Source organism: Corvus moneduloides, chromosome 20, assembly GCF_009650955.1.
Source record: "Corvus moneduloides isolate bCorMon1 chromosome 20, bCorMon1.pri, whole genome shotgun sequence".
NCBI classification, from domain to species: Eukaryota; Metazoa; Chordata; class Aves; order Passeriformes; family Corvidae; genus Corvus; species Corvus moneduloides.
In genome coordinates, this window is record NC_045495.1 from 8063844 (window position 1) to 8091796 (window position 27953).

Here is a 27953-nt window from a genome sequence, read left to right on the forward strand (position 1 = left end):
TTGCTGGCAGCGTCACAAGATTTACAGTGTTTCTGTAAGATCTTTTGGTCTTGTGGTTTTTTTGGGTTTTTTTTAAGAAGAGAGAACAAAGAGAAGGTTTAAAAGAAAATCCACAGTATAAAGTCCCACAACAACTTAAAGGTCCCATAATCTTCTCTGTCTGCCCCTCAGCCTAGAGATGAAGGTGCAGACACTGTATCATGCCACCAGATGTTCTGCATCTGGACATTGCTTTGCCAGACAGGTTGCATTCCTGCATGGCTGTTTCTTGTGCTTCATGCTTTCAGCACCATGTTTATTGATCACAGTGGCTTGGGTTAGTTTCCAAAGTAATTTTTCCCCAGAGAGTAGCTTGAGGGTTTTGGCCATTCCTTGAAATCCTTCAGAGCAGGCTGTTTTTCTGATGGTGTTTTGCCTGCAGAGCATAGTAGGGCAGCCCTGGTTTTGGCACACAGGCTCTTTATCTGGTTTAGAAAATCCCTATGTAATTGCAATGCTTGCTGCTTGTCTGCTGCTGCCAGGGAAGGGAAAGCAGTTTGTACCTGACTCCTTGGGGAGATTTTGGTGTCAGAAGTAAAATGGAGCCAGAGGAACATGGTGGGGCTATGTGGCCAGTGTTGAGGGGAGCAGGTGAGAGTTCTGGGCTGCTGGAGGTGATTGTGCAGTCAAATGTATCGATGTTCAAGCTGTTTGTGAATAGTGGGATGGAGGGAGATTATTGGTTTTGGTTTTTTTCCTTGTCTATCAAAGTGAATCAAGGCTGCTTGACAGCAACAGCAATCAAACTGCTTTCCGTTCTTCCAGGAGGTAAAATAAGAAAATTGACTAGAAATAAGGTTCCCAGAATATCTCAGTAAACATGAGATAAAAATCATCGTGAGCTCTTCTGCCTTGTTTGTCAGCCCTTGGCTCCCTCCCACCTTGCTGATGGCCATGTACCTCACTGGCATATGGCTGGGCACTCCCAGGGGTGGGCTTGTGCCAAGTTACCCCAACTGAGGATTTTACTGTGCAACCTGAATGATGAGACATCTGCTTATTGGCTTTTATGAGCTTTTTATTAATTAGTGCTTTTAGAAAGGAATTGGAGTGCCTTGCATGCTAAGTGCAAAGGTAAGAATGTTTTTTTTTCTCCTAATGGTTCTGTTGGTATTTCTTGCTTTTGCATTTGCTCCTCCAGCCCAGCTCAGCCATGGTTGGGGGCACAGGGTATTTGTCAGTGTGTAACTTTGTCCCCTCCCCAGGTGAAGCCTTGGGGAAGAGCAGCGTGGTCCCTTTGCCGTATGAGAGGTTCCTGAAAGAGCCAGGTTTGCTGGCAGTTACCGGCTTGCCTGAGGGGATCAGCTTTAAGAAACCCCTGGAATATGATGTGAAATCCCTGATGGCCATTCTAGAGCACAGCCACAACATCCGCTTCAGGCTAAAAAGGTAATCTTGGGGACATCCAAGGAACAGGAGAGCAGCACGCCCTTGGGATGGTGTAGATGTTGTATCTTACAACACTGGCAGATGATGATTTTGTGTGGCACAGGCAGGAGGGTCCCTCCCATGTCCCAACTTCTCCTCGAGACCCACAAACCTGGGTCCAGCCATGCCAAACCCAGCCTTGCACAGAGATTTGTTTGTGTTGGGGGGCTTGAGTCCATTTCAGACTCATTTCTATAAAAAGTGTGTGTAAACATGCACATTAACTGCATCCTTTTGTGTGTCTCTGCCAAAATTTCCACTGCAGTAAGCTAAGTGCTTTTCTGTCTCCAGAGGGATTTCCAGGGTAAATGCTGCAAGTGTCTTCCCAGGCTGAAATGGGTTCTTTAATGCCAGACAAGGAGGAAAGTGGGGGACTGCAGCAGAGCAAACTCCCCCTTTTGGCCACACTTAAGCAAGGGGTTCAGTAGCTTTAGGTGCGTTTCCCCTCAGCATGACCAAATACCTCCTCTAAAGGCTTGATGCTTCTGGAAAATCAGGCTAAGACAGCTAAAAGTAGGACACGCAGAATTTGAGCTGTCTGTGAGCTTGTGGCTCCCTATCTCATGTGAAGCATGTTGGTTTCTTCAGTCTGAAACTCATCCCTGGGCTAACTGAGCTCCCCTTTGAATGTGCCATGGGTGTTGGGGGCTGGCACAGGCAATGGAGCCAAGTGATTGTGGTCATAAAAGGTTTTACCCCTTAAATGCGCTGGGCATGGAGCTGGGCAGCTTTGTCCTAGCTAATAAAAATGCTTTGAACTGCTGTAAGACTAATCATCTCCACTTAAAGAAGACAAGAACCATTCAGGTGCCTGAAGATGCTCAGGAGTTTGAGCGATGGATGTAACTTCTGGATCATAGAATAGAACCATAGAATGGTTTGGGTTGGAAGGGACCTTAAAGACCATCTCATTCCAAACCCCTGCCATGGGCAGGGACACCTTCCACTAGACCAGGTTGCTCCAAGCCCCATCCAGCGCAGCCTTGAACACTTCCAGGGATGGGACAGCCACAGCTTCCCTGGGCAGCCTGTGTCAGGGCCTCACCACCCTCACAGGGAAGAAGTTCTTCCTAATATCCAATCCAAATCAACCCTCTTCCAGTTCGACGCCATTCCCCATTGTCCTGTAACTCCCTGCCTTTGTCAAAAGTCCCTTTCCAGCTCTCCAGTACCTTTGGGTAATGGAAGGCCAGAGTAAGTTCTCCCCAGAGCCTTCTCTTCTCCAGGCTGAACAATTTCAACTCTCTCAGCCTTTCGAAATAGGAGAGGTGCTCTAACCCTCTAATCGTCTTCATTGCCCTCCTCAGCAAGGAGCCTGGCAGCTGGTGGTGCAGCATGTCCCACCCTCCCAGGCATGGCTCTTCCTCCCCCTCCACATCCTTGCTTGTTGCAGCTTAGCAGTGCCATGGGCCCAAAGGAACCTGTTTTTCCCTCCTCTTCTCCCTTCCTTCCCCTCAGGCCAGCAGATGAGCCCAGCCGAGAGCCCAACCCCAACATCGAGTTAACTTGTTCCTCCCTCGCCTCCAAGGGCAGCCGAGACTCTGGTGCCAACGGCCCTGTGGCCAAATCCACCACCCAGGACACCCCCTCCACCATGGCTGTCACCAACTTCCTCTACGGCGTCTCGCTGCCCACCCCTGTCGCCATCGACCTCAAGCAGGAGGTGTCCTCGGGGCTGCCTGGGCCACCTGCAGTGGGCGAAGCGCTGCTGGCCCGGCCGGCGGGAGAGCTGAAGGTGCCTTCCTCACAGGAGTACAGCGACTGCTGTGGTAATAGCCTGGAGTTTGCTCTCAGATGAGGGCCTGATGCACAGCCCACCCCTGGCCCTGCTAGAGGACAGGCTGGGGGTTTTGGCATTCCTTGGATTAAAACCAGTGTAGAGCTTGGCCTGTATGGCAGTGAGCAGAGCTCTTGTCATGCTGCACTGTCCCAGCCCTTCTCTGGGTGCCTGCAAGGTGCTGACAGGGTGCACCTCTATTTTTGCCCCACAATGACAGGTGCTGCACCACCAGGCCAGAAGGGCAGTTGGAGTGGGGATGGCAGGGGTCGGTCTGGCCAGCACTGCACCGGGTGTCACTGGCCAAGGTGCATGGAGGAGAGACAGAAGGGTTGGGTCAGCATCATTGGCAGTGGACAGCACCCAGGGTCTTGTTGTGGTGCCTGGAGCACTGGTCAGGCTCTCATCAGCCCTTTCTCCTTGTCTCCCCTCTTGTCCAGGACAGAAATCATCAGTCTCCGGAGGTCCCCTCATCCAGAATGTGCACTCATCCAAGCGCATCCTCTTCTCCATTGTCCATGACAAGACAGGTCTGTGTCCTGCTCCAGCATTAAAGGCAGCTGGCAGCCTTAGGGAAAGGTCCCCCTCACCACGTCTCTCCCCAGCAGTCTCCCAGCCCTCTCCACGCTCTGCAGGGACCTGGCAGTGCTGGAGGCGATGCATCTTGCATTGGAGCCAAGACCTTCATCTCTGCTCTGGTCCATCCCTGCCATTCCAAGATGCTTCTAGTGGTCCTTGAGCACTGCCAGCTGGCTGGGAATTCCCATCTCTGCTTCCTGCACAGGGAACCAAGGCACGGCTTTGGACGAGGCTGTTTGCCCCAGCTGCAAACAGTACATACCTGCTGAAAACTTGGCATTATTTCAAAATGACTGAAATCCACTAGTCCCAGTGGGATTCTGCAGCAGTGCTTGGGAGGATCAGCAGTGGGGAGGAGACTGCCATTTCCCCACCTTCACCGCACCCAAGGGAAATGCAGCCTAAAAACCCGAGCCTGCCTTAAAGAGGAGAAAAAATATGGGTGGGAAGGTTGGGAAAGAGGAGAAGATGGAAAAGCTCCACTTGTGAAATGGCTGTACCTTTCAAGGGTTCATTCCAGGTGGAGTTGGCTCTGTCCAAGAGGGTCTTTTCATTCCAGGGCTGAGAAATTTTATGGGGTCATTTCTTAGAAATCTGCTTTGCACATGCCAAGGAGAGTGCTTGGGTCTGGGGTTGGAGAAGCCCAGACCTTATCTGCCAGCCCGGCAAAATTCACTGAGGAAGAGGGAAATAATTTTGAAAGTCTTGTTCCTGCTTTGCAGGAGAAAAGTGCATCTGCTGAGTACGAACCATATGGTAGTTTCTTATTTCTTGTATTTTGTTTTGATAGATAAGTGGGACAGTTTTATAAAAGAAACTGAAGACATCAACACCCTTAGGGAGTGCGTGCAAATTCTGTTTAACAGCAGATATGGTGAGTAGGAGTTAATATCCCATTATGCATCTGCAGTGCTTGTGGATTGCATATCATTATATAGCAATCATTTTTGTTCCCTAACACAGCAGCAGAAGCCATATGCTAGAGCTCCCTGCTCTTCCTAACACATTTAGCTCAGCATCTCCCAGTTTCAGGGTGTCTCCTGAAGGTTATGTCAATATTTCTGTTTGGATCCCCACACCATTGTCAAGGAATTTATACCTGGGCTGTAAAACAGCCCTGTCTGGGAATGTAGCATGCTGGATCATAGCACTTGGGCACCAGGAGTGGTGGCAGGTGGCCCTTTTACATTAATGTGGCAGGTAAAAAGAAGGTGGTTGTTGTTGCAGCTGCTTTTTTCTCCATTTGCACGGCTTGTGGATGTTGTTGGTGTTCCCTTTGCCATGGGCAGCGCTTTTGGTGTAGCTCTTGGGCATCTGGGCACGTGGGAGCTTGGGAAATCACTTGGGGCTGGTGGGCTTTTCAACTGTGCCATCCTTATCAGGCTGTGTAATTCATGAGTTACAGATGGGCTGTAGATGTGTGCTGTGTCACCTGTGAGTTGCATATGGGCTTGAGACAAGCCCTTTAACTTATGGTTTATATATGTGGTGCTGGAATGTGTCCAAAGGGTAACAGAGCTTAAGAAGAGTCTGGAGCATGAGTCTGATGAGGGGCAGCTGAGGAAGCTGTGGGGGCTCAGCCTGGAGAAAAGGAGGCTCAGAGGGGACCTTCTTGCTCCTAATTAGCTGAAGGAGGTTGTAGCCAGGTGGGGGGGGTGGGGAGGGGGGGTCAGTTTCTTCTCCCAGGTGACAAGTGATAGAATTAGAGGAAATTGCTTCAAGCTGCTCCAGGGAAGGTTTAGATTGGACATTGGGGAAAATTTCTTCACTGAAACAATGGTCAGGCACTGGTACAGGCTGCCCAGGGTAATGGTGGAGTCACCATCCCTTGAAATGTTCAAAAAAACATATGGATGTGGCACTTGGAGACATGGTTTGGTGAACATGGTGCTGCTCGGTTGGAATCAATCTTAGAGGGTTTTTCCAACATTAACAATTTTATGATTCCACGTGCTATGCAGCTTATGAATCATAGAGCTCACAAACCTGCTGTGGTGGGTCACAAGGAGTTTGGGGATGATATTTGAGCCAGCTCACCCCTAGTTTGAGCATCACTGGGCATGTTTGGGAGTTTTGGAAGACACTGTTAGCTGTGTTTACTGCTGCTTTCTCTCCTTTTTGTCCCATTTCCCACGGGAGAGCTGCTCCTGGGACTCGGTTTCTGGGACAAGTGGAGAAGAGGGCAGAAAGCATTTGCTCTGCTTGAATTCAAGCCTTTACACCTTTGTTTTAATGTCTGTAATTTACTTGTGTAAATGAAAACCATGTGTTCATCTTTCAGCTGAAGCCTTGGGGTTAGACCACATGGTCCCTGTCCCATACCGGAAGATTGCCTGCGACCCTGAGGCAGTGGAGATCATCGGCATCCCAGACAAAATACCTTTCAAAAGACCTTGCACCTATGGTGTCCCCAAACTCAAACGGATACTGGAGGAGAGGCACAACATCCATTTTGTCATCAAAAGGTGGGTGGTGAGGAAAGCAAAGGGGAGTGTGTGGCTCAAGGGTGTCAGGGATTTGAGCTGTGCTCCCTCCATGCTCATAGGGTTTGCTTTGACACAAAAAATTCATTGCACCCTCTTTCATAAAAGAGAGTTGAAAACTCCTTCTCCCTGCAAACCTCTGGTTTTCATCTCTCTCTCTTTTTGCAAGGATGTGGCAGAGCTGGCTGTACCATGATCACCCCCAAGCTCTGCCACCCTCTTTTAAGTGATCATGGGTACCAAATTTTGCTGATGCCACCCCAAACATTTCAGGTGGTTACAGCACCTTAAATGGCATTTGGTGGATGGGAGCAATGCCCCTGGGTGGGGGGAGGAACATCCATATTCTCACAGAGATTCCTGTCCACCTTGTTTTTCACTGATAACTTGTGCACATCCTCTGTATCTGGTGATAGGAGTGTATCACCTACAGGCCAGGCACTGTGTCCAGGTGTCTGCCTTTCCACTGGGGTAGGAGGAGTGGATGTATTCCCAGTTATCACTATGCTGTGCAATCTCTCTTTGCTTCTCTGTCAAGAGAATCTGCTCTATAATACATTGATTTATTCAGTCCCTGCCTATGCAGCACCTGTGTTCCCTTCCTAGAGGTGTGAAACTACAGCTTAGAAAAATCCTGTGCAAGGCTCCCAAGGGGGCTAAAATCACCAACATCAATGGAATTCAGGCATCCTAAAAGGAATTAGCTTTCCTCATGTCAATTGATAGAGGAGCCACTTTGTCCTGCTTTGCTCAGGCTGCACCACGCTGGATCAGGCTGTGGGATGTGGCCCTGGACATACTTTGCTCCTATGAGCAAAGTTGCAGGTAGCACCAAAATACAATATTCAGGAGACAGGTGACATCATGGTCAATGGTCTACATTGGAAAGTGAAGGTCCAGCAACAGCTACTGTGGTCTCACTGTCTCTTTTGGTAAAGCCAGCCTATTGCAGCCTCATTTAATAAGTTAATTAAATTAAGAGAATGACTTATAAGCAGATTTAGAGATGCTTTAGTTAAAAAGCATATGCTATAAGGTTTCTTGGCTGCACAACAGGCTAAAAGGCCTTTTTTTAAGCTGAAAAATTAATTCCCTTTTTTTAGAGAAAGAATAAAATTACTATTTTGACTAGGTTTAATGCTATTCGTTAATTAAAGCTCCAATTCAGTCATTAGCAGCATCTATTTCTAATTATTTTTTTTCCTTTGCTCCTAGGATGTTTGATGAAAGAATTTTTACAGGTACGTTCTCCAAATCCTTTGATTTATTGCCCACAAAATTGAAAGGTTATCCAGAAAAGCAGAGTTGAAATAATGTCACCTGTAAGCAGAAGAAGTGCAAGACACATGCAGTTATGCTCAGTAAGGAGAAGCCTTGCTGTGCCCTACCCCAGGACATGCTGAGATTGCCTTTGCCTGGGATCAGTACAAGCTCTGTACTCCCCTTAAAAATGGAGTTTTGAAGGGTAAGCGAGAATTCCTGGTATGTGAGGCTGGGCTGGCTCCTGAACCAGGCTGAGCCACAGTACAGGCAGTACATGGCATATATCTGTACTTTCAAGAGGAAGAAAATCACTGCTGTGTTCCTCAAGGGTAAATTCTTTTTTTTTTTTTTTTTTTTTTTTTGACTAGGAAGTGCTGGCATCATCCAGCTGCTAACTGTTTTGTTATAAAAATAACAAAAAGTTCATTTTTTCTGTGATAAAATGGTGGAGAGTGAGTTCTTTCACCTTCTTTGCTCTGTGTTTTTGTTCCTTTTTTCTCTGAGCTGGAGAAGCCAGACTAAGTCTTTACTGTGAGGGTGGGGAGGCCCTGGCACAGGTTGCCCAGAGCAGCTGTGACTGCCCCATCCCTGAAAGTGTCCAAGGCCAGGTTGGACGGGGCTTGGAGCAACCTGGTCTAGTGGAAGGTGTCCCTGCCCATGGCAGGGGGTGGAATGAGATGGTTTTTAAGGTCTTTTTCAACCCAAACCATTCTGTGATTCCATGATAAGTGCTTCTTGGCAGATATAAGGAGACAGGTACCCATGCTGTCAGACTCAGCCTGCACTCCAGCAGTGCCTTCATCCCATTGCCCTCATACACACCTGGCATTGGATCCAAATTTATCACACCCAGGTCCTGGATTGCCTGGGCTTGGCTCACAAGTAAAGACATGTTTTTGGGGTGGTGGTTTGGCTTTTTTTTTTTTCCCTGAGCTGCCAACCGCACACGCTGGCAGTTCTCCAGATGCCTTCTTCCCAGGTATCTCTGCCAGCCAAATTATCACTCTGGCCCCACGACAGCCCCAGCCCTAAGAGGGCTTCCTGAGCATGCTGATGCTGGAACCACCGAAAGGGGGCCTCCAGCAGAACCTGGAGGGGGTCCTACCTACATGGGGGATTTCTTTGTCTAAAGCCATTAATGGCTTTTTTTCTCATGAAAAGGATTTCTTTAAGCTCTAACCCATCCCCAAGGGATGGAGCACTCAACCATGTTTTGGGACGCTGGGATTTTCCTTGCATAATGGCTGCTCAGTATCTCGGGGAGGCATCATGTACATCTGCATCAGCTCTGGATCTGCTGATGGAGACCACTGTGCTATGAGCTTGGGGATTACATGGTAGGGAGGTGCAGGTGGATATTCGGAGATGAGGAAGCAAACCCAGCAGAACTGAGGTGGGTGGCAGGTCTTGCTTTCCTGACAGATCCCTGCAGGGCTACCAGTAGCAAAACCCATTAAACCTGGCTTTCTGTGGTTTGCATCAGCACATCAGCTTGTGCAAAAAAACCAGCATCTGCTGAGTCAGGAGGTGCCATTTCTGTGAAGACATTATTTTCTGAGTGGAGCTGTATTTTAAGTTGCCATTTGCGAAGTATCCCAAAGCTTCCCCATATAGTTTTGCTCACCCTTTAATTAAAATACCCACCACTGCTCAGAAACCTATTTTTGTTACTCCCCTGGGTAGCAGCTTCAGGCAGGCTCTGCTGGTGCAAGAACAAGATTTGGTTCATAGAAAGCACAAATTAAAAGGAGCCTTTTGGACTGTCAGTAGATAAATAGTGTCTTTAAGGTTCTATATTTCTGCTGATCCTATTACCAGAGCCCTGCCCTTTCTTGCAGGCTGTAACCAAAAGGAAAGTGGCATCATGTTCCCATAGATGGAATATGTTTTAGAAGGGCGGGGATATTGTGATGGTGCTTTGAGAGCAGCAAAGGGCCTTTGGCAACAGCTGTTTAACGAGACATCTTGTGGCTTCTGCAGCCTCACAATGTAGTCTCACTCCCTTCTTCCCCCAGCCCTCATTCTTCAGCTCTTTGCTCACCTTCCCTGCCTGATTTTAGTTCCTACTCTGCCTTCAGATTACTCTTTCCGTCTCCAAGGTCTTTGCTGAGGCTTCATTTCATCTCCTTTCAGGCTGCTGAGGCACAGGGAAGGGAGAAAGGAAGTTTTTCATGGTGACAGGATGCTTCTATCCCTCTCTGTGTCACTGTGACAGAGATTTCTCCTGCTGCTTGGTGGGCTTGGAGTTGTGAGACAAAGCTGTCTGTGTGTCTGCTACTCTGTGTTTTGCCAAGCTTGCATCCAGTGCAGCACATCCCCTCCCTTGGGACAGGACTCTCCCCACTTCAGGGCTTGCTCCTGCAGCAGTGATCCATGGCCCTAGGTTTTCTGACCTTAGACTCTAGTTTTTGGAACTCTGTCCTATCAGCCAGCCCTTTCTGGAGATGCTCTATCCTGGCAGGGCTTCCCAGCACACACATAGTTATGGAAGGTTTAAGCAAATGTCTTGCTAATATTTTAACATGTGAACCCAACAGAATCAGCTTCCTTGTCTTTGGAAGCAGGTGACACTTGAAAACCTACTCCCCCACCCTGACCTCGGCTCTGGGACTAGGAGGGGAACAATCTGCAACATTGGCATCTCCAGTTGCTAATCCTGGTTTTGCTTTTCTCCCAAAACCCACCATGCACACTTGGCAACAGGAAGCAAATTTACCAAAGATCCAACCAAGCTGGAGCCCTCCAGCCCTCCCCGGGAGATCTCCCCCGAGCCACACCGTGGGGCCATGCTGGACCTGGTGGGGACCTCTCAGGCCAACAGCAGGTAAGTGGGACTTCTGGTTCTGTTTCCTGCGAAGTAACATCCCTCAGAGAGTTATTTCGGGGCTATTAATGTGTACAGCAGGTTACTGCTGTGTTCATCAGCAACATCCAGTGGGTGCAGGAGGGTGCCATGAGTGCGATTCAGTAAAAGCTGCAGCATCAGGGAGATGCTGCGAGTCCATAATGGGAAGGTGAGTGGCTAAATTGGTGTTGCTTTCCTGCCTCCCTAAAACCCCACTGCAATGGTACAGCTAGTCAGCACAGGAGGAGGCCAAGCAGCCCTGTCCTTTTGCAAGCCAGAAGTTTGGAATCATTAATTTTGAGCAAAACTGATGAAATGAGGGCCATGCCTGGGATTATCTGCTGAAACTGTCTCTGGTGTTAAAGCATGACCTAAAGGATTCACCCTCAGCCCACACCATAACAGCATCCTGCTAATTAAGTGTTGCTTGTTTATAAAGCTCACAGAGAGCCTAACAGTGCATTTAATAAAGGTGGGGTTATAGAGCCCAGCAGGGCAGGAGGCTTTTTATGAGAGCACCTGTTTCTGTTACAACCATGCCTCGAGCTAGACAGGTCCAAAACATGGTTGGCAGCACCTGTGGAGCATATAGCACATAGCGTGCAGCTTTCCAACCCACACTGGGAGATCCAGGAGGTGTTTTTCTCTTTATAGCCCCAGTTTCCTTTATTCTTAATTCAGTGGAAGCAAGGTATAATTTAGCCTTTAAAATCACTTTAAGGAAAAGAGGCAGGGCAGCAGTTTATAGCTTATGAAGTGCTATAAGACAAGGGAACCTTGCTTCACACCATGAGGTGAAAAATGCTCCTCAGCTTCTCTGGCACAAAGCCTCACTGCCCAGCACTGACAGCTCCACCAGCTGGGGCTTCAGACAGTGCTATGTAGTTGCTAACCTGTGCAGGCCAGGATGGGGAAATAAGGTAACTTGTCTTTGTCCCATCCATGAGATCTCTTGCGTTCCTTTCCTTTCTTGAGCCTTTGATGACATGAACCTGTGACAGGTTGGAGTCTCTTCTGGTTCTCCCCAGTGCTGTTTCAGGTTTGTCCCATTGGATGTGGCTGCTGCAAGCCCCTAAAGCATGTCCATGACAGGAGAACCTGCAGTGTTAGGGCAGGCAATGAGTGAACCTGGCAGTATGGCCAGTACTAAAATATCACAGCTTTGGAGGGCAGAGATCTCTTGAGCTGCCCAGTCTGCAGGACTGTCATTTGTCTCCAGCTCTCTGGGTATCTTCAGCTTCAAAGGAGGGTTTGTGTCAGGTTGTTTTTTTTCTTTCTGCAAATGAGGAACCTCTGTGCCTTGGTAGGAGTGTTTCTGTAGGAATGGTCCCCACAGGTCAGAGTCCTGCTCCAGGGAAAGTGCAGTGCCCAATACTCCAGGAGAAGGGCCAGAGACTGTGAGAGGTAACACAATCCCCAGGGAAGCCCTCCCCCCAAATTTCCTTGGTGAAATGTTTACTTTGATCCAAAGTGGAAGAATTTAAAACCTTTCCCAAGGCTCCCAGGTAGTATATACAGTACCTTTAGACCAATGATCCATTTTGCCTTTCCACATTTAGGAAGAACATTTCAAGAGCACTTCTGGCTTGTATTGTGGTTTGTTCTGCTGATGCTCCTGAGTGGATTTAGGCAAGCGAGAAGTGCTTTTGAACATCTGTTCTGAGCCAACAAGCACTGGCTCAGAAGGATTTTCCTTCCCCCTGAAGGACCAACATTGTGAAGGAGTGTGTTTTCCAGAGTGGTTCCTTGGGTCTCTTACTGCCAAAGAGCCATGGTTCTTGTTCAAGAGAGAGACAAGAAAGCACATGCATCCTGAGAATGCAAAATAATCTCATTGGGATGCAGAACAACTTGTGTAAATTCCTGAGCATGTGAAGTTAACTGTAGATGGGAATTTGGGATAGTGCCCAGTTTTCAGTGAAGAAAAGCTTTGAACAGAATAAATATTTACCAAATCAATTGATTTTTCCTTTCTCCCTATTTTTTTTACCCTCATGAGTAACCACATTGTAGTAATAACTTATGCACTGCTCTCTGTCACAAAAGGGATGGAGCCAACCAAGTTTCGGGCTTAAAAACAACCTCTCTTGTTTTCAGGAGCTCTCTGCTGTAGTTCCAGCCATGGGTGTCTAGAGGCAGGGCTGCCATCAGCAAGGGTGCAGGACCAGGGCAGATTTGAGAGCAGGGCTTATTTGCAGAGAAACTCACAGACCTTGCAGCCATGGATGCTGTGCCACTGCTGGGACCGTGGGTGGAGGGACCCTGGGGACCCCTCTGTAGCTCTTGCAGCCCTCTGTGATACCAGGCAGCATTTCTCCCTCCTGCCAGAATTTGTCCACACACCACTAGGTTTTAAGCTCTCTCTTTTCTTATACCATGACCACCTTTCTTGTCTGCCTTTCCCTTTCAGGTCTGAGAAGTGTAGTGTTTCTGAAGGCTGTGAACCAGGTGAGGAATAATTCATTTTCTCTTGCAAGACAGTGTTACTGGGGGCACACCAGAGAAACACACCTGCAAAGTAACTTGGATGTGTGACATTAGTTGCCTGGTTGCACCACAGTGCAGTTCTCTAAGGACTTTATCCCCATTTGATGCAGAGATGAAGGCCCTTACCCTCTGACCCTCCAGCTGGGGCCTAAAAATACATAAATTGAAATAATGAGATTTAAGCATGTGCTTAAATGCAAAGCTAAGGGAAGTCTTCGCTCTCTGAGTTTGTTTGAAAGCCACCACTGAGAAGTCAGCGGTGTTGGTATTCTAAGCACCATGAATGAAAAGGAAGTGCTTTTCCGCAGATTTAGGAACTTGAACCCATTGAAACACCAGACCAAGCTTTGCTGCCTTACCTTTCCAAGCTGCAAGCTGGGACTCAGTGCCTTGCACTGGATCCGTCCCATCCTAAGTGAGGAAATTCATCCTGAGAGAAGAGGAAGCTGGGCTGAGCACTGTGGGCAGCCTCCTCCTGGGGCAGCTGGTCAGCACAGGCTTTCATCTGCTGGGGTTGAAACCACACTGAATTTTGCCAGGGTTCAGCTGGTCACATCTTGGTGTGATGCAGCTGCAGTCAGCCTTCTCGGAATAGGGGCAAGTTCCAGGCATGAGTTTGGGAGCATTAAAATTGCTAGGAGCTGCCCACTGGAGACAGCTCCTCCGGTGTCTTGGCCCAGTTCATTTTAAGTGAAGAAAGCCAGGAAATGAACATACAACAAGGTCCAGCTGCCAGTTTGAGGGCACCAACAGCTCCTGCCAGCCAAGCTGTTTGCAGAAGCCATGCCCATCGGTGTCCCTTTGGGTACCCCCATGCCATGGGCTTGATGCTCCTGGGCCAGTTGACTGAAGCCTTGTTGTTGTGACATGCTCAGCTGGCACTGAAGTCACAGCTGGTCATGCTTTCCCTGCATTGGTGCTGTATTGGGCAGACATGGCATTGCTGGATCCTGTTGGCGACTGCCTTCCGTTGCCTTTCCCCATAGGTACTTCAGCAGAGCTAGGTGGGATCAGGCAGATCAAAATCGAACCAGACGAGCTGAACATCATCCAGATCACCGTACCAGGTAGCTGCTGGGGTCCATCTGTTTGCAGTGGTTGCTGCATCAGGTTTCAGCATATTGCTTTGAGAAGAGGCATTTGCAGGGTATTTCCCAGCACGTAAGGTTCCCTCATGTACACAGAATGATCTTTTGCTGACATAGGAACATACTGAGGTTTCCTGGGAGCATTGGAAGGTGTTTTAGGGCTCTTTGTTGGTTTTCTCTCTCCTTCATTGCTTTCCTATCTTGCCTTTCCTCTGGAGAAAGTGAGACCGGTTTGCTGCTTTGCTTCATGTGGAGGATCCTAGGTACTGAGTGCAGGATGCTTTTGATGAGGCCCTTCATTTAGAAAACACCCTGGTTTTGAAGAGTTCATAAAAACAGGTCTAATAGTAGGCAGGTTTAATATTAAGCACATGCTGAAAATGTGTTGGAATTGTTGACACTGATGGGGGAAATTCTCCATGTTTCTGCCCAGAGAGGTCAGTGGTAATGGATTGTGATGGACATGACATGCTTGAGGGGCAGCTTGGAGAGTCTGTTTTCCACTTACCTGTCCTGGGCAGCACAGCAAATGGTAGGATGATCCTCAGGGTTTAATGAATGGATTGTTAGCAGTTTGCATTTTCAGTGTGCTTTCAATCATTAATTAATAATCTCCACCCAATGAGGGCAGCAACAGGACTCTAGCCCGAGGGTAAGTGATGCTGGGGACAGCAGTGACACCTGGCCCCACCACACCAATGCAATCTCTGTTGTACCCAAATTGTAGCAGTCCCCTTAGTAAGGTGATAGTTAAGGAGTCACTCCAGGATTGGTGTAGAATGGACTTACCTATGGTTAATATAGGGGAAGGGGAAGGAGAAGGAACAAGGTGTAGTGGTAGATCAAACATTTTCATTTTCAACTGGGCAGCGGATGGAAGAGAAGAAAGCAGATACATGATGAGCTGGAGGTCCATGGGAGGAGTGGGAAGAATTACCACTTGTCCAATGCTAGGGAGATCATATCTCAAGTCTAGAGTCCACCTTTTGCCTTATTTGAAGATCGAGTTCAATCAGAGGGAATACAGATGAGGACAAAGACGAGGATTAATAGAAAACACGTGCTCACCTACAGGGAGAAATTGATGAAATTGGGATTATTTACCCTGTGAGGTCAGAAGTGACCTGATTGAAGTATATAAACTAACTGAAACTTCATTTAAAGCTGAATTTGGATGGGTCTTTGAGGGCATTGGACAGCCTAGCATTTGGAGAGACAGGTTTAAAGTAAGGGAAACCAAAAGCAGGTTGATTTTGTTGAGGAAGGTAGCATTAATGGAATGGTTTTCCCCCATGTAGTAGCTAAATCAAGCAGCATTAGCTTTTTAAGTCAAAATTTAGTGTCTAGATGGAATTAAGCCAAGTAAATAATTTGAACTAGTTTTGCTCTTCACTTTCTGTGGAGTTAAGGAAGAGATTTTTGCTTCTTTCCCTTCGACCGAGAGGTCAGGTGTGTGTAGGGATGAGCTCTGGGTGGTTCTGGGAGGAAGAAGGCAGATGCATTCCCAGAGCATCTTCTGGTGGTATGTGGGGCTCCTGGGAGTGGGGGACCCTTCACTCAGTCCTTGCTGATGGCTGGGACCCTCTGAACACTGTTTTGGGGACAGTGTCCCGCTGGCATCAGAACAGAAGGTGCCCATGGGTTTTTGTTGCAGACCGATCACCTGGTCCAGTTGAAATGCATGACCCTGTGCCCACACACATGGCCTCGGATGAATCGAGATACATCCTGGAAACAGTAGCAGGTACCAGAAGTCAAGCATCTGGAAGACTGCACAGTAGCACGGGTGTTCATGCATGTGTCAAAAATGAGTTAAATACCATTTATGAGCCAAAGTGGTGGAGTTTGAGAGCTAATTCCAGAGTCTTGGCCTCAATGAGGCCAGCTGGGAGCTCTGATAGAATTACTGGTGGGTTTTCTGGCACTGCTGCTCCTTCCCATACTCTCTTCAGCCCCAGCATGCTGAAAATCCAAGCCTCTTTGCCCAGTGCATGCCTGGAATTTACCTGCAGGATGTATGCTGGCCCAGCAGCGGCCTTGCTCCTGCTGGGTCTCTCCTCTCCCAGGGAGCCCATGCTGAAGGGTGGGCAGCCCTCCTGTATGGAAGCACTGGGTTTATTCTGCTGATGCAGCTCTTGGCATGCTGGTACCAGCCCAGCCTTTGCTGGGACACATGCTCTGAGCTTAGTGAGGGGAGGGAGCAGTTGTGTGGCTGCAGGGCATCTGGAGAGCTCCTGCTTATGTCTTTTCTGGTTTTGCTGCTGCCTGCTGCTGCTAACCCTCTTCTTCCTCGGCAGAGACAGAGAAGGGTTCCAGTGAGGAGTCTCGACATGAAGAAAAGCAGATGGAGGGATCAGGTGAGTGTATGGTGAACTCTGAGCATCACCCATCATTGCAGGTTTTTGGAAGGATGGATGCACACAGATGTGTTTTAGGGTGGGTTTTGTGAGCTTCCTATGTTATCAGCAAAGCCTTTAGCTTTTAGCCTTTAGCCTCCAAAACCTCTGCCCATAGAAGGGCACCATTGTGTTCCTGGTCTCTGTCCTCTCCTCTTGGGCTTGATTTTACTTTTTCACCTATGTTTTTTTTTTTCCCCTGACTGCTAGCACGGCTCTGGGGAGGTGCATCCTTGCCCTTCCTTAGGGGATCAGCTTGGAGGCTGCAGTCAGAGGACTGGCACTGATGTGAGGGCATGGAGAGGGAATGGCTGTCTCTGCTAGAGCCCAGGCAGGGGCTGCTCACCTGCGCAGTGCTTGCTCTGGAAGCAGCTGGTTGCTCAGAGCATTTCTCTGTATTGTGGGTTTTTGTTTTTGTTTTTGTTTTTTTTTTTTGCAGATGGTATAGGGGACGTTTTAAGTCATTTGAGGAAACAAGTTGAAATTCTGTTCAACTCACGATATGGTAAGATGGTCATTAACACATGTTCATCATGCCAGGTGCTGGTTTTGCCACCTACCATTTCCAAACCAGCAGCTGAGTGAAGGTGCAATCTAATTTGTTCATCTGCTGTCTGCTGGGATCACAAATGCATTTGAAACCTTCTCCAGCCTTGTTATTGCAGCTCTTCCCCTTGGTTTCCTTGAAATTGTTTCACTGGCTGCAGCCCAGGAATTGCTGCCATGACTTTTCAGCCTTCCTCCTGCAGAGGGAAGGTCCAAAATGGTTCCCCCAATCACTTATTTGAAGTATCAGAGAGTGTTTTCCACCTGCGGGGATCCTTGCATGGCTCAGGAAGGCTGGTGGCACCTTGGTGGTGGGGGCTGACACTCAGCATGCTCTGCTCACATCTACTTACAGAGGTTATTTAACTGAGAAGAAATGCAAATGAGGTCAAACATGCATTTTGAGAGCTGGCAGAAAGTTTTTGCCACTTTTAGGACCAGGAGATGTGGCTCTGCCTGACAGTCCTCAAAAGCCAGGGACACAGCTGAGCTGGTAGAGCACATTGTGACCAGGGAAAGGAGAAGAGCCAGGATGCTCTCAGGCAGGGCTGGGCACTGGGGATGCAGCTGGAACAGCCATTAGAGCAATGGCTCTCACGGCCCCCATGTTACTACAGTAACAGCCTGGGAGTCCATGCTGATGAGATGGGGTTTTAACCTGTTTTTTCATCTGTCCAAATAACACTGCTTGGCATTGGCTGTTTGGTTGCTTTTGGCAATATTTAGCAGAGCAAGGGGAGTCTTCACCATGCTGGTCTGCACAGGCTGATGGGGCACCCCCAGGCACATTCCCTGTCCCCTCACTTAGCAGAGGGATTTCCGTAGGGGTCTGGGTGTGGGGTTCCACTGCGTTGCAGAAAGATGCTTGCAGCCTTTGTAGAAAGGCTGTGACAATGTAGTAAATGCAAAAGCCTGCTCCAGGTGGCTGCATGGCTCTGTCCCTCACACATGTCTGCCGGTGTCAGGGACATCCCCACCGGGCACAGAGCAACCACAAACTCCCCCAAAACCTCTTCAATTGCTCCAGCAACATACCATGTTGCTGTTGCTTAAACTTGACATGGAGGTCCAGCAAACTAATGAGATTGGGTCCCCATCCAGCGAAAGCCATAGGAATATCAGAGCCAGTCAAAGTCCCCTACTCCAAGTTCCTGATGTACCCTGAGGACCTATTTGTTGTGGGCTTGCCAGAAGGCATCCTGTTGCGCCGTCCCAACTGCTTCGGGATTGCAAAGCTGAAGAAGATTCTGCAAGCGAGCAACAACATCCAGTTTGTCATTAAAAGGTAAGGCAGGTGGGGTGGCTGTCCCTTGGGGAGGGTGTTTCTGCTCAGAGCTCCTGCTGCTGTGCAGTGTCCTGGAGAGCACCCATCCCTTGGTCGCCTTCAATAAATTTGCTTGATTAGAAGCAGGGAAGGGTTGTTGCCTTGTTGGAGCCATCCATGGGAGGCAGCGATAGTGTTATCTGTTTCTTCATGTCTTTTGGGTTTTTAACCTGCTTTTGAAAAGATTTGGCCACCTCTGCAGGATGGGTGAAGAGGCCTTAAACTTCAGGGTGCCCTGATGTGGAGCAAGGAGAAGGGCTGGGAGCCCTGGAGGGTTTTCCTACAGAAAGTGGCTCCAGCTGAGGTCTAGACGTGCACATGTGCACATGGGATGCCGCAGACATGAGGGAAGATGCTGACCCTGTGCTGGGGAGCAAGGGTGTCATAAGAACTGTGGGAGGGCTGTGACAAGCCACAACCAATTTAATGTAATAGCATTGCCCTGAAAGAGGGAACAGATCCAGCGGAGATGAATTTTAAGATGTCTTAGGTATTTTGGGGGCAGTTTCTCACCCAAATGCTGACACAACCAATGCTGCAGGTGACTGAAACAGAAAAAATAAATATTGGAGCATGGAGACTTTGTGGTGTCAGAACAGCAGCTCTCAGATCAGCCCAACCATATTTTGGGGTTTCCTCCTGTCCTGATCTCAGATATATTCCTTTGTGACACAGCTTCAGTGCAGCTTGTAACAAGCCCTACTATCACCTCGCTAAGCAGCTTTAGCATTAGGTACCCAAATGGCAATTTTTGGGGTCAATTTTATGTTGAAAGGAGCCATGCATGGCTCCCATCCCTAAAAAATGTTCAGGACCATATCCACTAAAAGTCTGTAGCTGCTGACTTAAGCTGCTCAGTCATCACCTGCTTAATCTCATCCCAAGGAGTGATAAATCAACTCATTAAAGAGTCTGTCAGCATGAGAACTATGTCCAAAGTTCTTCTGCTGTGTTGCAGGAGCTTTTAAATGGCATTAGCCAGACAGGGTGAATGGTTTGTGGCTGTAGGAGTGGTGTCCTGAGGATGCTGGAGCAGCAGGGTGTCACTGGCAGGGAGGTCACTCACATGCCTTCTGCTTCTCCCTGTTTTCCAGACCGGAGCTGCTGGCGGAGGGTGTAAAGGAGTCGGTGTCAGACAGCCCGGCAGCCAAAGGTAGGCTGAAAGACACCCAGCAGCTGGGCTGTCAAGGTCTAGGTAGAAGAGAAGTGAGAGTGGTTTCCTACAGCCTTCCCTCTCCACCTTGCTCTTTGGCTGGAAACCCCCTCCCATACATCCCCCTTGGCAGCACTATGAATCATAATTCCTCTTATGTCCCCTGTCTCAGCCGCCGACGAGAGGGACTCGAGCGAGCTGCTGCTGGAGGACGCTGTGAAGAGACAGGGCTTTCAAGGTGTGGGGCTGGAGGCATATGTGGGGGCTGAGGTAGAGTCCTTGGCCCACTGTGGAGGCTGAATGGGACAGACGTGGGAAGGGAGTGCTGCAGGTGTTGGGGCTCGGTGGGATGGCAGAGGAGCAAGACAAGACTGGGAGGAAGGAGAGAAGGAGGTGGGATGAGAGGATGGAAAGCAGAGGCACCTAGAAGACAAGATGCACAGCCAGGACAGGCAGTCCTGCAGGTCCAAGAAGAGGCTCGAAGTGCTCTGCATGGTGCTCTAATTAACCAACTTGGCTTATCTCCCTGTCTGACCTTGTGAGATGCATAATTAAGTTTCCAAGCCTAGGGGTTTGCTGGGGCTTTTTCCACTTGTGTGATGTTTGTATAAATGCCACTCGAGTTTAGCTGGCAGCAGTATGGTGGCTCCCTTGGGGGATGGAGTGATGGCAAGTGCTACCCTGCTCAAGCATCTCTTCTTGGGCCCTGGGGGCCTGTGAGAGTTTGCACAAGGATGGGGAGCTTTTTCAAAGCCTTTGGCTTTTCTGAGAGGCTTTGGAGTATGTTACATTTTAATGCTGGTAATTATCACAACTGAATCTTCGATTTCACATGCCTTTTATTCTTAGCAAACAGGCGAGGGAAAAATAACCCAACATATTTCTGTTTAGATTATTTTTAAGGACTTTGAATGACCCACTCCACAGATTAGATAATTGCAAGATAAGGGCTTTCCTATAATTAGAAAAAGGCATTACTTAAAAGTCACAGAGTGCCTTTTAATTTACCAGCAGAAATCTATAATTGTTTCTTTATTTTACAGAAAATTATGACGCCAGGCTTTCCAGAATAGACATTGCTAATACACTGCGGGAACAAGTCCAGGACCTGTTCAATAAGAAATATGGTGAGAAACCAGGCTTGTTTTATTCCCCCCCTTATTCTCTCATATTTTTTTGCTCTTTATCTTTCCCCTCTGCTCCTGATTCCTTCTTGCCACATACTTTCTCTCATCTCTCCCTTGAGCTGCTGGTAGTTAGGAGGGCCAGGAGGGAATGGCAGATCTGGGATTTGGCACTCTTTGCTGCAGGAGCTGTGGGAACACAGGGGGTGGTAAGAGGTTAGGAAGGGAATAGGAATAGGCCGTAGTGAGCACTGGGGAACAAGAAGATGCTGCTCCTTCTGTTCCTAGAGCAGGGGAAATGCTATTATCCCCATGTTGTGGTTTAGGAATATTATACCCCAACTTAGTGTTCACACTGAAGCACTGCAAGCCATGCACTGCTTGCTCATTTGTCCTTCCCCCTTTCCCTACCCTTGCAGTGGGTTGGAGAGGAGACTTGGAGACACGGATTGAGATAAGAAGAGTTTACTGGAAACAGCAATGGAATAAGAAAACAAACAGTAACAGCTACAATATCAGTGACAGAGGGAACCAGTGCTACCTGACCACCCCCTCTGTCACACTTACTTGACTGGAAGGGACCCCTTCCCTCATTCCTGGAAAATGATGTGAGGTGATATAGAGGTCCTAGCCTTGCCCTCTCCTGGCAACTGCAAAAATTAACCCTGTCCTGGTCAGAACCCTTTATTCTATACCACTTACATCACACTGAAATTCTACACCTTCCAACTATATACATACGTGTGTGTGTATATATATGTGTATATATACATATATATGTATGTTTGTGTGTATACACAAGCACAGATATTGTTTCTGTAGTTGAATCCGTCCCTCCAAGAAGTTTGTTGAGTTAATTTAGTCCATGATTGTGGGTTCTATCCATCTTAGAGGTCTTCCATGGCAGCAGGGCTGCTGTGCTTTTGGCTGGTTGCTGTATCACGAGCTCATGACTGGTGTATCTGGAGCAGTCCATCCTCATTGGCCATGGCAGTTATGGCAAACAGTGGCAGTGTCACTCAGCAACCAATATTATACAGTTCAACATTACAGACTGTTCTCACCCAAAAATCAAATTCCCTGGAGGGACACATTGTGTTTCCCTGTCCCTCTGCATCACCCACCAAGTGCCTGCAGGTCCTTGAGCAAAAACAATCCCATGGATAGGTTTGCCTTTGCTTGAGGCAGGACTAATCCAAACTGTCTTCCCTAACACATTTCTTATATGCACCATGGAGACTTTATCCTCTTCTGCAGTACATGGAGGTTTCGATTGGGCAGGGCCAGCTCAATTGATAGAGCCTCGGGTATTAACTAACCAGGTGGCCTTTGCTAAATGTAGATCCCAATGTTTGAAGGTTCCCCCACCCACTGCTTTCAGTGTGGATTTTAATGGTGCATTTTACCATTCAATTTTTCTAGAGGCTGGTGCATGTACTCGGCACTGGTGAGGCTGCACCTTGAGTGCTGTGTCTAATTCTGGGTTCCCCAATATAGGGAGGATGTTGAGATGCTCAAACGTGTCCAGAGGAGGGCAACAAGGCTGGTGAGGGGCCTGGAACACAAGCCCTGTGAGGAGCGACTGAGTGAATTGGCATTATTTAGCCTGGAGGGGAGGAGGCTCAGGGGAGACCTTATCACTCTCTGCAGCTACCTGACCAGGAGGGTATAGCCAAGTGGGGGTTGGTCTCTTCTCCCAGGCAACCAGAGACAGGACAAGAGGACACAGTCTTAAGCTGCACCAGGGGAAGTTCAGGCTGGACATTAGGAAAAAATTCTTCACAGAAAGAGTGATTGGGCACTGGAATGGGCTGCCCAGGGAGGTGGTGGAGTCACCATCCCAGGAGGTGTTTAAAAAAAGACTGGATGTGGCACTTAGTGCCATGGTTTAGTTGATGAGGTGGTGTTAGGTCACAGGTTGGACTTGATGATCTCAAAGGTCTTTTCCAACCTAGTTCTTTCTGTGATTCTGTGATCGGGAATACGATACACCCACTCACTCCTGTGCTTTCTGGCCCAGGTGTCAATGAGGCTATTTTTGAAATGAGCCTCATTGTCCAGCTCAATTCTTTCAGTGTGCCCTGTTGCCACAGAATTTGCTTTTCAAGGCCCAGGATGGTGATCCAGGCAGTGGCGTGAGGCACAGGGTAGGTCTCCAGGCTTCCAGTGGTGCCTTCTACCATTGTGAGCACTTAGCGCTTGACTTGGCTGGTTTGAGGCAGCATGATGCAATCGATCTGGTAGGTCCCCCTTACTTCTATTTAGACCACTGCCCCCCACAGGGGCTTTACCCACTTGTCTTGCTTTTAGCTCAGTGCATATTTCACAGTCATGGATAACCTGGGAGATGGTGTCCATGGCTAAGCTCACATCTCAGTCATGAAATCATCTGTATGTTGCATCTCTTCCTTGATGACCTGACGTGTCAGGTGTCACTGAGCTAGAAATAATTCACCCTTATGTTGCCAGGCCAGATCCACCAGAGATACTTGAATCTTGGCAGCCTGACCCACCTGTCCATTGTTGCGATGCTCTTCAGTAGCCTGACTCTCGTGTACGTCTGCATCTAAAATGACAGGCTTTTACAGCTAACTTCTCTACCTGGGCAGTAATGTCTTCTCACACTTCAGCAGCCCAGATGGGTTTCCCTCTGTGCTGTAGTTGTAATTTTCCATTGGTCCAGGCACCCCCACAGAGCATTTGCTACCATCCATGTGTCAGTGTAGAGGTAGAGCATTGGCCATTTGTCTTGCTCAGCGATATCTAGAGCCAGCTGGACAACTTTCAGCTCTGCAACCTGACTTGATCCACCTTGTCCCTCGATAGCTTCTGTGACTCACCACATAGGACTCCATATTGCAACTTTCCATTTTCAGTGTATCCCTACAATATGACAAGAACCATCAGTGAAGAGAGTATATTGCTTTTCATTTTTTGGTAGCTGGTTGTATGGTGGGGCCTCCTCAGCATGTCACCTTCTATTCTCTGATGATGATAGTCGAAAATTTTCACTGTCAGACCAGTTCATGATGACTCCCCAGATCCCAGGGTGACTGGGATTTCCTGTTCAAGCTCACAGTGCTATCCACTTAGTCCATGTAGCATCAGTGTGTGTTGCAGGGACTTTCCCTTTGAACATCCAGCCCAGCACTGGTAGTTAGGGTGCCAAAAGAAGCTGTGCTTTGGTGCCAATCACTTCTGAAGTAGCTCAAACCCCTTCATAAGCAGGCAGTATCTCTTTTTCAGTTGGGGTGTAGCTGGCCTCAGATACTCTGTACTCCCAGCTCCAGAACCCCAGGGGCTGTTCTCGAGTCTCTCCAGGTACCTTCTGCCAGAGGCTCCAGGAAGGACCGTTCTCCCTGGCTGCAGTGTAGAGCACATTCTTTGCATCCTGTCCTGTCCTGACTGGCCCAAGGGCTACTGCATGAACAATCTCCTGTTTAATTTGTTAAAAAACTTGTTGTTGTTCAGGACTCCACCTAAAATCGTTCTTCTTCCATGTCACGTGATAGAGAAGGTTTACCATCTGACTGTAATCTGGAATATGTATCCTCCAAAACCCAACAGCACCTAAGGAAAGCCTGTGTTGCCTTTTTGCTGTTTGCTGAGGACAGAGCTGCTGTTTTGTTGACCATGTCCACTGAAATCTGACAACATCCATCTTGTCATTTTACTCCTAAAAACTGCATTTCCTGGGAAGGTCCCTTGACCTTAGTTTGCTTTATGGCAAAGCTGGCCTTCAGGAGAACTTGGATTATCTTCTCCCCTTTCTCAAAACCTTCTTCTGCTGTGTTGCCCCACATATTGATGTCATCAATGTACTGCAAGTGTTCTGAGTCTCACCCTCTTCCAGTGCAGTCTGGGATCAGTCCATGGCAGATGGTGAGACTGTAATTCCACCCCTGGGGTGGTCAGTTCCAGGTGTACTGGATGCCCCTCCAGGTGAAAGCAAACTGTGGCCTGCACTCTGCTCCAGAGGAACATGGAAAAATGCATTTGCAATGCCATTGGTGGCACCACTTTGCTGCTTTGGACTCCAGCTCGTCCGAACTGAAGTTCCAGCCTGTCCAGCACAGCAGCACTCAGTGGTGGTGTGACTTCATTCAGGCCATGATAGTCCACTGTCAGTCTCCACTCTCCACTGGATTTATGCACGCTCCATATGGGGCTACTGAAGGGTGAGCAAGTCCTGCTGAGCACTCCCTGGTTCTCCAGTTCTCGACTCATCCCATGGATGGGGTCCCACAGTCCCGGTTGGTGCAGTGTTGCTGTCAGGGCACTGCTGTGGTAGCGATCGCTACCTGTTGGTCTTCCACCCTCAGCGGTCCTACTGCAGAAGGGTCCTCTGAGAGACCAGGCAAGGTATTCAGCTGTCTAATTTCCTCTGTCTCCACAGCAGCTCTCCCAAAAGCCCAACAATGCCCTTTTGGGTCCTTGAAATACCCTCTCCCAAGGTAATCTGTGCCAAGGATACACGGGGTCTCTGGGCCAGTCACGACGGGCTGGTTTTGCCATTCATTTCCAGTCAGGCTCACTTCAGCTTCCAGTACAGTCAGCTGTTGGGATCTTCCTGTCACCCCAGAAATGGAGCTGGATTCTGCCCCTACATATCTTGTTGGAGTGGGGATACACTGTGCAGCAGTGTCAACTAAAGCTGTATATGCTTGTGGGTCTGATGTGCCATGGATCCAGAGTCCAGTAGATCCGATTGTCCCTTTCCTCCACCTGGCTGGAGGCAGGGCCCCTCTGGTTCTGGCCATAGTACTCCATGCTCACTTCTTGAAAATGTGAACTGGACATCCCCTCAAGAGGAACCAAAGCAACATCATCCCTCCTGTTGTCTCTGAGGACTTCCCCACTGGAGACTGGAATGGCATTATCCTTGAAGAATTTCCTATGCTGGTTGTTCTCCCTCTCAACTCATACCTGTGCTGCCGGGGCAGAGGTGGGTTTTCCATCCCACTTCCTCATGTCCTCTCTGTGGCCATGCAGGAAAAAGCACAGGTTACCTGGTGGTGTGTCCCCTCTGTCTCAAGCAGGGGGCACTTGCTCCCAACAGCAGAGACTCTGGTCCATGCTGGTGGGGCATGGGACATTTCCTCTTTAATTTGCTCAACTCTTTTGAATCTGTCCACAGTCTTGGACAGTCTTTCCACAGCCAAGGCACAGATAAATAGGGACCAAAAAAAGATGATCTTCTCTCTTGGGGTGATTTATGATGACAGTCTACTCCCTGATCCTCTGCTTTATGCCCAACAATGGTTGCTGTATCTTTAAGGTGGGTCCGGGGCAGGGGGAAGCCTTGGGCTCTTTGTGGGCTTTTTCAAAGCCTCACTTCCCAGGCGTTCGCGGGTGCAGCGCGGTCTGGGTTTTGCTTGGCTAGCTTGGCTTTGTTAGCCCAGACAAGAAGTTTTTCCCTTCCCTGGCCTTGGAGAAGCTGCAGCAGCAATCCTTCGGCAGTTTTTTGAGGTGAATTGGACAGCTTGTTTAGCCGGAGATCAGAGAAAATGGGACCTGCGGGAGAGGAGTCAGTCGGGATCAGCAGGAGAGAGGGGCCGCTCCGTCTCGCCCCAAGCCTTGGGAAGGCCAAGCCAGGGAGAGAGAGGCTCTGGCCCACCTACTTCATCTGCTGCGGAGAGAAGATCGACACCGGAGAAGTCGCCAGGTTCTCATCTGTTTGCTCAACCTGCTGCATGAATCCCCAGTTTGGTTTTTTGTTCTTCCCTGAGAGAGAAGCCGGTGCCATCTTCTACCACGTGGTGGAAGCCGGTGGGTTTTTCTTCCCGTGGCATTTTGGGTTTTTGTTCCAGTGTGTGGGGGGGGGGGGGGGGGGGGGGGGTAAGGTCTGACAGTTTAATATCTAGCACTTATTTGCCTTTTTCTTGTGCCTTTGGGCATTCTGTTTGTCAGTAAATGGCTGGTTTTTATTTTTTCCTTTTCGCTCACTAGTATTCATTTCCTACTGGCGTAAAGGGATTGTTGGAACTCTTTTTAGAGGAGACGACTCATTCCAGAGTGTTTTCTCCTGAATTTGTCTCTGAATGGAGACATCTTCATAGTGCCTGAGTTGGGTAGTCACCTGGAGCAGTGTTTGTTCTCCTTCCTTCATTGACATCAATGCCAATGAGTTGGTGCATGACGATGGTGTGCTACTTACAAACTTCTGCCACATGGATATCCTGGACCTCATCTGGATCTACTGGGGATTGCTCATTATTTGAATCTCTATAGACTCCCTCCAGCACAGCTAATTGTCTCAGGTACTGGATCTACCTGCTTGGGTGCACTATTAGATCATCCTTGGGAGAGTACCTTTCCCTCACACTTGGCAGGAGTTGCTTCCAGAGGTTGAGTTCCTGTCCTCTTCCCAGTCCCCTCGTCAATGCCCACATCCCAGGACAGGGATCCCAGTTGCTTGGCTTCACTTCTATCTAGTTCCACAGCGTGGGCTGCGATATCCCAGCACTGAAGCAGCGGGGTCACCAGGGGTTCACACGACTGGTGGCTGAAATCTTTTCACATATATCGCAGCTCACCCCGGAATAGGGATCGGGTGATTATCTCTGGCCCTGCCTCCTCCTCCCATTGTGAGGGCCCTTCTTCCTCTTCATCCCTCACTAAGTGAATTGGTTTGGTCTTGGATTTCTTCTTCCTTATAGGGGCGACTGCTAATGGCAGGGGTTGTTTGTGTGGTTCAGCTGCAGTTTGAGTGGTCACAGTGCCTGCTGCTCTGCTGTCCTCCTCTTTTCCCCGAGGGTGCTGTCTAGTGACAAGCAGTGTCTGAAAAATAGTAGCCAGGGCCTAGCACACTGCAGTAAGTTGCTCCTCTCCAGAGGGGTCACAACACTCTTCTTGCAAATAGTCTGTCACTTTATCGGGTCCTGTAGTTGTCCAGGGGACAACTTCCAAACCACACCGGAGCCAAGAATTTCCCCAAAATTTGGTCCATTTTCTACCACATTCTATACCACTCATGACTATCCATGATAGCCTTGGGGCAGATCTCTGAATAACTTGCCTAGAAATCTCTTTCTTGACTCTAAACATGGTGTGGACCACACTGAGGAGACCTGGCAGACAGCAACAAGTGCATGCTTTCCTTAACATACAATTGTAACAGGCCTGGAGGAGAAAAAGGGGGTGGAAAGCTGGGGAGAATCATCCTGCCCTGTTTCCCCCCACAGGCTGGGTACAATTATTAATGAATTCCCTGAGGCAGCAACCAAGGGCAGAGCAGGGGAGCAACACTGAATACACATCCCAAATGACCCTCATTGCCCTTGATGTTATCATATCACAAACTGATGTCCCTCAATACAGCAATAAAACAACCCTGACCCCTCTCCCTGCTCTGAAAAAGAGCACCATGAGGAGCACAGGGTTCATATGTGGGAGTATATACAGGATTAGGTACCACAACC

General features: G+C 48.7%; 1 protein-coding gene across 8 annotated transcripts in view; it reads left to right on the top strand.

The window, feature by feature from the left end:
- The window catches only part of GTF2IRD1 (GTF2I repeat domain containing 1), a 69922-nt gene that overhangs the window by 27415 nt on the left and 14554 nt on the right, over positions 1-27953 (top strand). For 3 of the 8 annotated variants that reach the window (XM_032129809.1, XM_032129813.1, XM_032129811.1), the window contains exons 5-21: positions 1245-1428; positions 2926-3236; positions 3685-3774; positions 4614-4697; positions 6105-6288; positions 7522-7547; positions 10273-10393; positions 12825-12862; positions 13888-13968; positions 14423-14521; positions 15644-15733; positions 16287-16346; positions 16825-16890; positions 18033-18216; positions 19350-19408; positions 19581-19646; positions 20452-20535. In XM_032129809.1, coding sequence (XP_031985700.1) covers positions 1245-1428; positions 2926-3236; positions 3685-3774; positions 4614-4697; positions 6105-6288; positions 7522-7547; positions 10273-10393; positions 12825-12862; positions 13888-13968; positions 14423-14521; positions 15644-15733; positions 16287-16346; positions 16825-16890; positions 18033-18216; positions 19350-19408; positions 19581-19646; positions 20452-20535 — 1827 coding nt within the window. The remainder of the gene's footprint in view (positions 1-1244; positions 1429-2925; positions 3237-3684; positions 3775-4613; positions 4698-6104; positions 6289-7521; positions 7548-10272; positions 10394-12824; positions 12863-13887; positions 13969-14422; positions 14522-15643; positions 15734-16286; positions 16347-16824; positions 16891-18032; positions 18217-19349; positions 19409-19580; positions 19647-20451; positions 20536-27953) is intronic. The other 5 variants (XM_032129814.1, XM_032129810.1, XM_032129812.1 and 2 more) reach the window with 5 other exon arrangements.